This window comes from Cervus elaphus, chromosome 19 (genome assembly GCF_910594005.1).
Source record: "Cervus elaphus chromosome 19, mCerEla1.1, whole genome shotgun sequence".
NCBI classification, from domain to species: Eukaryota; Metazoa; Chordata; class Mammalia; order Artiodactyla; family Cervidae; genus Cervus; species Cervus elaphus.
This window is the reverse complement of record NC_057833.1, coordinates 66743191-66757145: the sequence shown is the minus strand read 5'-3', so window position 1 is coordinate 66757145 and position 13955 is coordinate 66743191. Positions and strand designations below refer to the sequence as shown.

General features: G+C 40.8%; 1 protein-coding gene across 4 annotated transcripts in view; it reads left to right on the top strand.

Moving 5' to 3' along the window:
• Positions 1-13955, top strand: part of PIK3R4 (phosphoinositide-3-kinase regulatory subunit 4) — an 84928-nt gene that overhangs the window by 51772 nt on the left and 19201 nt on the right. For all 4 annotated transcript variants that reach the window (XM_043874078.1, XM_043874079.1, XM_043874076.1 and 1 more), the window contains exons 12-13: positions 412-622; positions 7439-7604. In XM_043874078.1, coding sequence (XP_043730013.1) covers positions 412-622; positions 7439-7604 — 377 coding nt within the window. The remainder of the gene's footprint in view (positions 1-411; positions 623-7438; positions 7605-13955) is intronic.

Genomic DNA, 13955 nt, shown 5'->3' with positions numbered 1-13955 from the left:
CTGGGAAGAAAAGTCCCAAGTTTGCTCTGTGTGAGAAATGTCATCATGACTTGGATATGTTTGAAGGAAGTTTTTAATTTGAGGTAACTCTTCCCTAGCCAGTTACATTTTAATTGAATCAACTGATGAATTAAAATTCTCTTTCTTTTTTTCACTTAAATTAATGAAGAGTTTTGTTTAATGTTATTGCTACACTAATAAATTTTTTAAAAATAGAGACTTGGAATTAGTGGTTAAACTTTATTTTAATTAGGTTTTCACTGAAAAATATGTCCCTGTATTTAGATGGATTTAAAAATTGGTACATTAATAAGAACAAAAGTCTGGCGTAATAAATAGACCATGGGTACATTTTAATCATCAAACATAACTTTGCTTATGACACAGATACTTATTCTTTTGGTTTTGCAGGTTCCAGAAGTGACAAATGTCCAAAATAGAAAACCGACAATACAGGTTTTAAGTAGTACAATTTTACCGTCTACGTACCAGATCCGGATCACAACGTGTAAAACTGAGCTTCAGCAGCTCATACAACAGAAGCGGGAGCAGTGCAACGCTGAGAGGATAGCCAAGCAGATGATGGAAAACGCCGAGTGGGAGAGTAAACCCCCACCGCCTGGTACGTGTGCTATTGACGGGCGGCCGTACTCTAGCCGGGTGCCAGCGCCTGGGATCCAGTGGAAGAAACTAGTACAGTTACTAGGCAAAGGAAGTGACCACAGGGCTGGCACTTTGAAAGCAGGATACCTGATGTCCTTCCCAGGTGGTCCAGTGGCTAAGACTTCATGCTTCCAGTGCAGGGGACCCAGGTTTGATCCCTGGTCGGGGGACTAGATCCTGCATACTGCAACTAAGACCTGGCGCAGCCTAAATACATACATACATACATACATACATATATATACACACATACATATATACATGCATACCTATATACATACACACATACGCGTATATACATACATACCTACATACACACATGCATATATACAGGCACACACATACATACATACACACATGGACATACATATACACACATACATATATACACACCTACAGACATATACATACAGGCATATATACATGCACATACACACACATACATATGTGCATACGTATATATACATATAAGTAAGTAAGTAAAGTCGCTCAGTCGTGTCCAACTCTTTGCGACCCCATGGACTGTAGCCTACCAGGCTCCTCTGTCCATGGGGTTTTCCAGGCAAGGGTACTGGAGTGGGTTGCCATTTCCTTCTCCAGGGGATCTTCCCGACCCAGGGATCGAACCTGGGTCTCCAGTATTGGAGACAGACGCTTTACCGTCTGAGCCACCAGGGAAGCCCCGCATGTATACATATACACACATACATATATACAGACATATACGTATACACATACATACACACACACACACATACATGTATACACACATACATACATATACACACATACCTATATACAGACAGACATGCATGCATACATATATATACACACATACATACACACACATACATATGAAAACACATATACATGCATACATATGTGTGTGCACACATACATATGTATACACACATGCATATGTACACATATATACATACACATACATGTGTATACACATATATGTACATACATATGTGTATACACACATACATATGTATATATATATACACACATACATATATATATATATACAAGGGAAAGCACCCAGGAGGAGCCATGAGTGAGAAGTCCCAAGTCAGTATTTGTGGACTTTGGATCTCCTTGGCTCTGGCAGTGCCTTTTAGGCCAGTAATCTACTGTTTATCTTGTCTATGGCCCATGGTCCCCATTTACAGTGCTGGGTTTTACCTGCCTGCTTAGCGTCGTGCCACTTTCTCACTAAATGTCAGGCTTCGTCGAGTAAACTCTGGCTTTCAATTTCTGAAGGGTTTAATAACTATGAATTTTCTTTAAAAATTAGGTAAAAACATTTGGAAAATAATGAGTGCTTTAAAGAGAAAACAAAATCACCTATAACCATCATTCAGCAATCATCAACATTAATATTTTTGGGAAAACACTTCTGTATTCTGAGAAAATGTAAAGCAACTTGAGACATATTTCAGATGGGAATTGTGACTGAACTGTGTTAACAGACATGCCCAGTGTTATGTGGTGGAGCTCGTCTCTGATACTGGATTGGCAGATTTTTAAAAACATTTTTAATGAGTTTCTATATAGATTTTAATAATAAATATGTAACTTGAAAACTGAGAAGAAATATACGCTTATGGGTCAGTCAGTTCAGTTGCTCAGTCGTGTCCGACTCTTTGCGATCCCATGGACTGCAGCACACCAGGCCTCCCTGTCCATCACCAATTCCTGGAGTTTACTCAAACTCACGTCCATTGAGTTGGTGACGCCATCCAACCATCTCATCTTCTGTCATCCCCTTCTCCTCCCGCCCTCAATCTTTGCTAGCATCAGGGTCTTTTCAAATGAGTCAGTTACTCGCATCAGGTGGCCACAGTATTGGGTAGAGGTTGAAAAACCACATGAGTTCCCACAGGCTTCCATTGTGAATGTAGGAAAAATGCCAGTGGAGAGCCATGACTGAAAGATTTCAGAAATATTACTAAATGGTATCTTTAGTCACATAAATTTTTTTTGTTTAAAGAAAATAAACACCCTGGAATGTTTAAGTTGTTTCTATAATACAGTTCAATATGATTTATCAGCCCTGCTTTAAAGACAAAAAATGTTGATCACACACTGTCTATTTTATTATAGAATCTGTCTTTACAAGTGGCATTTTATACTTAAGTGAAGCTATATGTTTTATTCAGTAATCCCAGAAAAGGTGTCAGATTTTATGGTTCACGAAATGTACAATGACTGTTGGACTTTCACTTTTTTCTTTCCACACTTGAGTGGTTTTGTGAAGTTGATTTTCTCTTGGGGGAAATGTTCAACCTAGCCTGCTCTATTACCTAGACTTCACGGCAGAGTGTTTTTGAGTATTCTCAAATCCAGCATATCCTCCTTGGAAATCACATTCAGCTGTTCTTTCCACACATGTGACCTAGAGATGCAAGGGGAATGGTATTTTTCTGTTGAATGTTCCAGGTTTGGCAATGGGCTTGGTTTCAAGTTTGTTTCTTGGTAAAAGAAATAAGTTGATTTTAAGGTGACATTGTTACTTAGCAGGCATAGATCCTTCAGCATAGCTTTTTAAGAGAATAATTTATTTTTAATTGGAGGATAATTGCTTTACATTACTGTATTGACTTCTGGGTGCAAAAAGACATGCCACTGAAAGATTGAACTCCCCAGGTTGGTAGGTGCCCAGTATGCTATGGGAGAAGAGTGGAGAAATAATTCCAGAAGGAATTAAGAGGATAAGCCAATGCAGAAACAGCTCGCAGTTGTGGATGTGACTGGCGCTGTAAAGAACAACATTGCAGAGGAACCTGGAATGTTAGGTCCATGAGTCAGGGTAAATTGGAAGTGGTCAAACAGGTGATGACAAGAGTGAACATCAACATTCTAGGAATCAGCAAACTAAGATGGACCGGAATGGGTGAATTTAACTCAGATGACCATTATATCTACTACTGTGGGCAAGAACCCCTTAGATGATGAAATGGAGTAGCCCTCAGAGTCAATATGCTACTGGAGATCATTGGAGAAATAACTCCAGAAAGAATGAAGGGATGGAGCCAAAGCAAAAACAGCACCCAGTTGTGGATGTGACTGGTGATGGAAGCAAGGTTGTAAAGAGCAATATTGCATAGGAACCTGGAATGTTAGGTCCATGAATCAAGGCAAATTGGAAGTGGTCAAACAGGAGATGGCAAGAGTGAACATCAACATTCTAGGAATCAGTGAACTAAGATGGACTGGAATGGGTGAATTTAACTCAGATGACCATTATATCTACTACTGTGGGCAGGAATTGCTTAGAAGAAATGGAGTAGCCATCATGGTCACAAAAAGAGTCCAAAATGCAGAACTTGGATCCAGTCTCAAAAATGACAGAATGATCTCTGTTCGTTTCCAAGGCACACCATTCAATATCACGGTAATTCAAGCCTGTGCCCCAACCAGTAATGCTGGAGAAGCTGAAGTTGAATGGTTCTATGTAGACTTATAAGACCTTCATTCATTATAGGGAACTGGAATGCAAAAGTAGGAAGTCAAGAAACACCTGGAATAACAGGCAAATTTGGCCTGGGAGTACAGAATGAAGCAGGGCAAAGGCTAATAGAGTTTTGCCAAGAGAACACACTGATCATAGTAAACACCCTCTCCCAACAACACAAGAGAAGACTACACATGGACATCACCAGATGGCCAACACCAAAATCAGATTGATTATATTCTTTGCAGCTAAAGATGGAGAAGCTCTATACAGTCAGCAAAAACAAGACCGGGAGCTGACTGTGGCTCACATCATGAACTCCTTATTGCCAAATTCAGACTTAAATTGAAGAAAGTAGGGAAAACCACTAGACCATTCAGGTATGACCTAAATCAAATCCCTTATGATTATACACTGGAAGTGAGAAATAGATTTAAGGGACTAGATCTGATAGACAAAGTGCCTGATAAACTATGGACGGAGGTTCATAGCATTGTACAGGAGACAGGAATCAAGACCATCTCCAAGCAAAAGAAATGCAAAAAGGCAAAATGGCTGTCTGAGGGAGGCCTTACTGTGAAAAGAAGAGAAGCGAAAAGGAAAGATATTCCCATCTGAATGCAGAGTTCCGAAGAATAGCAAGGAGAGATAAGAAAGTCTTCCTCAGCGATCAATGCAAAGACATAGAGGAAAAAATAGAATGGGAGAGACTAGAGATCTCCTCAAGAAAAGTAGAGGTACCAAGGGAACATTTCAGGCAAAGGTGGGCTCAATAAAGGACAGAAATGGTATGAACCTAACAGAAGCAGAAGATATTAAGAAGAGGTAGCAAGAATACACAGAAGAACTGTACAAGAAATAATCACAATGGTGGGATCACTCACCTAGAGCCAGACATCCTGGAATGTGAAGTCAAGTGGGCCTTAGGAAGCATCACTACAAACAAAGCTAGTGGAGGTGATGGAATTCCAGTTGAGCTCTTTCAAATCCTGAAAGATGATGCTGTGAAAGTGCTGCACTCAACATGCCAGCAAATTTGGAAAACTCAGCAGTGGCCACAGGACTGGAAAAGGTCAGTTTTCATTCATTCCAATCCCTAAGAAAGACAATGCCAAAGAATGCTCAAACTGCTGCACAATTGCACTCATCTCACACGCTAGTAAAGTAGTGCTCAAAATTCTCCAAGCCAGACTTCAGCAATACGTGAACTGATATTCACGTATTCAATATTCAATACTTGAACCAGATATTCAAGCTGGTTTAGAAAAGGCAGAGGAACCAAAGATCAAATTGCCAACATCCGTTGGATCATCGAAAAAGCAAGAGTTCCAGAAAAACATCTATTTCTGCTTTATTGACTATGCCAAAACCTTCAACTGTGTGGATTGCAATAAACTGGAAAATTCTGAAAGAGTTGGGAATACCAGATCTCCTGACCTGCTTCTTGAGAAACTGTATGCAGGTCAAGAAGCAACAGTTAGAACTGGACATGGAACAACAGACTGGTTCCAAATAGGAAAAGGAGTACGTCAAAGCTGTATATTACCACCTTGCTTATTTAACTTATATGCAGAGTACATCATGAGAAACGCTGGACTGGAGGAAGCACAAGCTGGAATCAAGATTGCCAGGAGAAATATCAGTAAACCTCAGGTATGCAGATGACACTACCCTTATGGCAGAAAGTGAAGAAGAACTAAAGATCCTCTTGATAAAAGTGAAAAGAGGAGAGTGAAAAAGTTGGCTTAAAGCTCAACATTCGGAAAACTAAGATCATGGCATCCAGTCCCATCACTTCATGACAAATACATGGGGAAACTGTGGAAACAGTGACATACTTTATTTTCTCGGGCTCCAGAATCACTGCAGATGGTGACTGTGGCCATGAAATTTAAAAACGCTTGCTCCTTGGAAAAATAGCTATGCCAAACGTAGATAGCATATTAAAAAGTAGGGACATTACTTTGCCAACAGAGGTCCATCTAGTTAAAGCTATGGTTTTTCCAGTAGTCATGCATGGATGTGAGAGTTGACCATAATGAAGGCTGAACGCTGAAGAATTGATGCTTTTGAACTGTGGTGTTGGAGAAGACTCTTGAGAGTCCCTTGGACTGCAAGGAGATCCAACCAGTCCATCCTAAAGGAGATCAGTCCTGGGTGTTCATTGGAGGAACTGATGCTGATACTAAAGCTGAAGCTGCTATACTTTGGCTACCTGATGGGAAGAGCCGACTCATTAGAAAAGACCTTGATGCTAGGAAAGATTGAAGGCAGGAAGAGAAGGGATAAGAGAGAATGAGATGTTTGGATGCGTCTCTGACTCAATGTACATGAGTTTTTGCAAGCTCTAGGAGTTGGTGATGGTCAGGAAGCCTGGCATGCTGCAGTCCATGGGGTCACAAAAGAGTTGGACACGACTGAGCAACTGAACATCATATGTATGTCCCCTCCCTTCTGAACCTCCCTCCCACCTTCCACCCCATCCCACCCTCTAGGTTTTATTTTAAAATTGATTAATATTAAATATTATGCCACATATAAAGACAGATGCTGGATATTGTGAATGATACAGGATGGATAAAACATAGTCTCTGGCCTCAGGGACTTTGTTATTTATTAGAGGACATTAATTATTCATGAAAAGACTATACATGAACAAAGTGTATAGATGTCATAACGTACTAGAAAATCCTTGGATGTTCTGAGCCTAATTTATAATCCTGTTTATACCAGTCTGTTGATGTTATAGGATAAATGATTGCAGCTAGAGAAGAAATCCACATTTGGGTTTTACTGTGGGCCTGGGGCAGTGTTAGACTCTTTATATATCATTTACCCACACAGTCATTGTGTAGGTTGAGTAATTTACCCCAATTTTATGTTTGAGGAAATTGAAACCACAGAATTTAAATAAGTACCCCAAGGTCACACTGTGGTGTGATAGGTCTGGGTCTTTGAGGCTTTTGGAGTGGGCTGTCTCCCTAGTGCCCTGTTTCTCTACATCAAGGTAGTCATTACCTCTTGCTGTTGAGCAAGTAGTCGGGGTTTTTCCTGGTAGCAGGTGAATGGTGTGCCCTCTCAGATGCTGGAGAAGGCCATAGGGCAGTCTTTCTAAGGCTGTTTGAAAGGATGTCTTCTTCCAGAGGCAACAGTATCTGATGTGGTCCAGTAGGCCACTCAGTATTGACTAGCTGTTGGGACCCTTTGTTCAGTTCTTGTGAACTGTTCTGTTGGCTGTTGATGCTTGTAGTTGGGCATAAAGGGAAGATTGCATTTGTAAACTGAAACTTAGGACACACTCTTGGTTTTCCTTAGGGTGGCGACCTAAGGGGCTACTCGTGGCACATCTTCACGAGCACAAGTCTGCTGTGAATCGGATCAGAGTCTCTGACGAGCATTCACTGTTTGCCACGTGTTCCAACGATGGCACAGTGAAAGTCTGGAACAGTCAGAAGATGGAGGGGAAGACCACCACCACCAGGTAGGCTGCACATGGGTGGGGAGCCCACCCACCCACCCAGTCAGCGTGTTTACCGAGCGCTCATGCTGTGACAGGTGCTGCTTTAGGTTCCAGGGATACAGTGGTGATAAACAGACACAAGTACATGTTCTGGGAAGCTTTACATCATGGGCGGTGACAGATAATAAACAGGGTGTAAGTAAGTAAAACAGGTCGTGTTTGGGGATGGTAAGATAAGTTATGGAAAAAGTGATAGCAAAAAAAGGGATAGAGAATGAGTAGGTGGGGTAGACTAGAGTTTAAAGAAATTGGCTAGAGACTTCTTCACGGAGAAGGTATCATTTAAGGAGGCCCCTGACAAAGATGAGAGAAAATGCCACGTGGACGTCCTGGGAAAACGCCTTCTCGGCAGAGGAAACGTGGGCCTCAGAGGTTATGAGGCAGAGGAACGTTTGGCATGTTTGGGGAAGAGCAGGAAGGTCTATGTGAGGGGGAAGGAGGTCAGGCGGCCCGAGTTCACAGGGCCTTGCAGGCTGTGGTGAGGGGCGCAGACTCTGAGTGAGGTGGGGGCCTTCGGACGGTTCCGCGTGGTGGAGACATGATCTCAGTCAAACTTCAGCAGAATTACTCTGGCTCTTGCGTTGAGAATAGACTGAGGAGGTGCAGGGTAGAAAGATGAGGAGACTTCTTCTGTAACTGAGTGAGATGGGGGACGCAGTGGGAAATGATCACGTTCTGGATCTGTCTCGATGCTGGAGTCAACAGGATTTGCTTGAAGGGGTTACATGGAGTGTGAGCAACAGAGAAAATAGGAAAGGATTAGAGTGCCCAGTCAAGAGAGACGTAATTATTACTTGAGATCTTGAAGACTCTTCAAATATGCATGACGAAGTTATGATAAGTGGGGGGAGTATTTTAGATTTGTACAACTTTATAGTTGTGTCCCCACTTGATATTCATATTTGTTGTGTGCCTAATTTGGTCTGGATCTGAAAAGAAAGCTATTAGAAATCAAAATTGAATCTTCATACATGAAAAGATGTGGGGAATCTTTGGTGCTTTTCTCGTTTTCAGTTCATTGACTGTGCTGCTTTTCAGTCACTGAAGTCGTGTCCAATCCTTTGTGACCCCGTGGGCTGCAGCACACAGGCTCTTCTGTCCCCACTGTCTCCTGGAGTTTGCTCGGTTTATGACCATTGAGTCACTGATGTCTAATCCACATTTGACCAGTAACTGGTCAAATTGGTCAAATTGACCGTTTGACCAGTAACCACAATGGTCAACAAAATATCTTTGATAAACTAAAATAGTTCATAAATTTACTCCTTACCCACCTGATAGGATTTTGTTCTGTTAATTTTTTTTAAAGTGCTCTAATTTTTGCAGCACGCTTAGTTATTTGTCAATATTTAAATGAAATTTTCAAACCTTGAGAGAGGTTTTCCAGTGAACACACATATGCTTGCTGCAAGACTCTAAATAGTTAATAATTTTACTTTATTTGTTGTGTCATATAATTATCCATCTTCCTATCAATTCATCTTTTAAAAATGTATTTCAAAGTGAGTTGCAGATATCAGGACATTTCTCCTAAAAATTTCAGCGTGTGTATTGCTGACATTTATTTATAGTTCTCCTTTTGTTCCTGGGCATAAAATTTGTATGCTGTGAAGCACACATATCTTAACCATTCCATAAGATCCAACAAATACACATACTTGTGCAACTTAAAAACCACTCTCAAGAAACGGAACACAGCTACAATGTTCCCTCATGTTCCTTTGCATAAAATGCCTGCCTCCTCCCTGCCTACAGGCATTCCTTTGATTTTCCCTACCATTATTAGCATTTTGATTAATGTTTTAAAAACCTCCTCTGATAACTGTTTTCCAAATGGTTCTTTGTTATTATCATCATTAGTTGTATTCATTATTGCTTTTATTAGGAGGGTAAGTTTAATTGATTTGCATAAACCTCTCAAGTAAAAACTTGGAATCATCCGTTAACTTTGCGAAAACCTCTCTTGTTGATTCCAGATGATTTTTGTCACAGAGCCATGCCTCCTGTGTCCCAGTATCATATTTTAGGCAGTGGTAAACCAGAAAATGTGGCAGTTGAGCTGACAGTAACTGTAGTCTTTGGAACGAACGTTTGTATGAGGTTTAGGAGAATGGGTGGCCTCTGGACACAGCTGTTCTCTTGTCTGTAAGAGCAGACTATAGGCCTTAGCTTGGAGGTGCTTCATTCCAGGTTCAGGGAGAGAAAGAGGGCGAGGGAATAAGTGTGGCCCTCATTGTACGCCTTTGTGAACTGATGAGGGAGAAGGAGGCCTTCGGAGCAGTGCAGTGTTTTCTTGGGCAGTCTCACTAGTCCATTCTGACTGCCGAGGCTTTCCCCCATGCGGTATGTTGGCTAACCGCCCTGTTGCACCTCTGACTTTTCCTTGAATTGGATCGGTGATTTAGGCCATCTGGATCTTGGCTCTGCTGTTTGCTTCTTTCCTATTTGAGTTAAACTTTTAGTTTTTCCCTTGGGGACTAATTCTTGAAAAATTGCTGGTTTTTTTTGCTTTTTTAACTTTTACATAGATTTTTAAAGTTTAATCCTCTGTAGTATTCTAAGCTGTATTTTCCATAATGCTTTTTGTGCTCCCCCATTTTTGGCTCATTTAGCTTCTTGATTTTAGGAAACCTTGATATATTTGGTACTTGCCAAATTTGATGGTGAAACATCTAAGTAGAGTTTTATTCCAATGAAGAGTTGTGCAAGAAAGTTATCAGTGTTAGGATTACATAGTTTAGAGTCTGAGATAGTATTAGAAGTTGAAGTTTCTGAGTTATATGGCTACCCTGAAGTAAAGGGTTAACCTGAGGCCTGAACTTTACAAAATTGAATTTTGGGGATAAAAAGAGAGCAGTCAGAAAAGAAGAGAGAAGAAACCGTTTAAGTTATGTCATACTGCAACAGAAGGGAGGGTTTAAGAAAGAGATTTATCAGCAGCTCTCAAATGCAGTAAAAGTGCCAAGTGGCATGAAAGCCTGGTAAAACAATTGGATGTTCTCACATAGTGACCTTTGGTGAGTATGGTTAATGCATCCATCACCCCTGGAAGGCTTTTGGACATTATATATCACAAGCCTTTATGATGTACATATTCTAAGGAGAAAAAAGAATAAATTCAAATATTTAGTTTTGAGGCTGTTCAGATTGGCTTTTTTTTTTTCTAACATTTTTATTTATTTTTAATCAAAGGATAAGTGCTTTACAGTGTTGTTTTGCTTTTTGCCAAACATCATGAATCAGCCGTGGTACATATACGGCTCCCTCTTGAATCTCGCTCCCACCTCTCACCCCATCCCATTCCTGTAGATTGTCACAGAGCCCCAGTGTGAGTTCCCTGAGTCATACCTCAAACTCCGGCTGGCTCTCTGTTTACACATGGTCGTGCATATGTTTCCATGCCACTCTCTCCATTCGTCCCACCCAGTCCTTCCCCCGCCGTGTCCACCCGTCTCTTCTCTGATCTGCGTCTCTACTGCTGCCGTGCAGACAGGTTCGTCAGTACCATCTTTCCAGATTCCATATATATGTGATAGTATATGATACTTGTTTTTCTTTCTGAATTACTTCCCTCGGTATAATAGGCTCTGCGTTCATCCACCTCATTAGAACTGACTCAGATGCATTCCTTTTTATGGTTGAGTGACATTCCATTGTGTATGCATATACCAAAGCTAGCTTTATCCGTTCATCTGTTGGTGGTCATCTAGGTTGCGTCCATGGCCTAGCTGTTGTATTTAGTGCTGCAGTGAACATTGGGGTACATGTGTCTTTTTCAGTTATGGGTTTCTCAGGGCATGTGCCCAGTAGTTGGATTGTCGGCTCATATGGTAGTTTTATTCCTGGTATTTTAAGGAATCTCCACACTGTTCTCCATAGTGGCTGTACCCGTTCACATTCCCACCAACAAAGGAAGAGGGTCCCCTTTCCTCCATACCATTTCCATCATTTATTGTTTGTAGATTTTTTGATGACAGCCATTCTGACCTGTGTGAGGTGATATCTCATTGTAGTTTTAATTTGCATTTCTCTGATAATGAGCAGTGTTGATCATCGTTTTATGTGTTTATTAGCCATCTGTTTGTATTCTTTGGAAAAATGTCTGTTTAGGTCTTTTTCCCACTTTTTGATTGGTTGTTTTTTTTTTGTAGTATTGAGTTGCATGAACGGCTTGTGTATTTTGGAAATTAATCCTTTGTTAGTTGTTTCATTTCCTTATTGTTTTCTCCCATTTTGAGGGTTATCTTTTCTGGCTTTCTTTTTAATTGTAAAAATCTGGGAGTGAACTAAAGATTCAGCAGTAGGAGTGAAAATGGATGAATAAGTGATTATTATGGAAATAAAGTGATTGCTGTAGAAATACATTTTTTTGATATGGAATATATTGATATAGTGTGTGAAAATACAGGTTTGAGAAGTCGGTTTAAGAACTCATGTAGGATTTCTGGTTTTAGAATGACAGAGTAAGGTTTTTAAAAATTTTTTCCTCCTTAAAAACAGTGAACACACTGGCTAAAGCTGTCAAAATCAGCTTTTTCAGAATTCTAGAAATTAAAGTCCTTCATCAATCTGAAAATTGTTGTTTGCAAATAACCGCTGACTCTCAGAACAGTGAGCCATGTATGTGATCCCTGATTTCATCCCCCGCTACTTCCAAGCTGTACAGTGGCTTGGAAAACTTACAGTCCCACGGCTACAGTAACCGTGACAACCAACAGCTTAGTAGCCACTGGAGGGGTCATAATGGCTTTGGAACTCCTCCAATGCCCCGTTTCCAGAGAATTCTCACTATTTGACCAGCTTGCTGTAAACCTCCATGATCAGGGCCTGTCCTGTCTTTATTTGACCTGTTACTTTGTTCTTTGAGGAAAAACTCTACCCATGGAGCATTTGTTGAAATTGTTGGTGGGATTTATTTAACATTGCAGCCGCCTGAGGTGGCAGTCCCAGTTATAGCTAAGAAGAGGCTGACGAAAAACTTTAAAGCAAGTGTGCGATATCAGTGGGGGCTTTTGAAAAGTTTGGATGTATGCATGGGTATCTTTAAGACCACATGCATTTGCAGGGTTGTGTGTAAGCCCAAGAAAGAACTCAGGAGGCTGAAAGTCCTTACCTCTGGCCGACCTTGAGTCTCTGTGCGAGCAGGAGGTGAAGGATGCGGCCGAGCTATAAACTGCTGTGTTGAAGGTGTGCCCCAGCAAGCATAGAGCCTCACAGAGGCTGGACCCACATCCGCTCATGAGATATAAGGAAATGCCATTGTCGTTTAGTCAGCAAGTCGTATCTGACTTTTGCAACCCCAGGGACTGTAGCCCGCCAGGCTCCTCTGTCCATGGAATTTCCCAGTCAAGAAAACCGCAGTGGATTGCCATTTCCTTCTCCACGGCATCTTCCCAACGTAGGAATTGAACCCATGTCTCCTGCATTGGCAGGCAGATTCTTTAATGACACCAGGAAATGTCATTAGCTGTTCACTAATCTAACTGAAGAGAGAGTTCAGTGGCCACACATGAGAAATAAAGACTTTGTAGAATTGGTGTAGGCAAGTCACTAAACAAGCAGTGACAACATTGGTATCTTATTTCCGGAGTCAGTACTTACCAATTAAAATATCTAGTTTTGAACAAAAGTTAAAAGTGAGGCAAAGAAATAGGAAAGCATGTCCTATATACAGGAAGAAATGCAGGTAATAGAAATAGTACCTCACTAATCCCAGACATTGGACTTTCTAGACAATGACTTTAAATTAGTGATTAAAAATATGTTCAGAAAATTAGAAGAAATCATGGCTAAAGGATTAAAAGGAAATTATGAGAAAAATGTCTCATCAAATAGACAATGTCAGTAAAGGGATAGAAATGATAAACAGAAATCCTGGAGTTGAAAAGCATAATAACAGAAATGAAGAGTTCAGGGCTGAACATCAGATTTCAACTGGCAAGAGAAAAAACCAGGGTCTTGAAAATAGTTCAGTTGACATCCATTCAGAGGTATGAAAACTTAACGAGAATAAAGAAAACTAAACAGAGCCTCAGAGGCCTGTGGACCACCGTCAGGTGTACCAGCATACACATGATAGTCCCAGAAGGCAGAGAGAGAGAAAAAGGAACAAAAAGAATATTTGAAGAAATATTGCTTGAACCACCCCCGCCCCCAGATTTGGTGAAAAACATTAATCTGTACATTAAGGAGCTCAGCTAACTCCAAATAGGATAAAGATCAAAGAGAGCCATACTAGAGACATGATAAGCAAATTGTTGAAAGACACAGAAAATCTTGGAGCAACAGAGGAAAGAGACTCATCTTGTACGA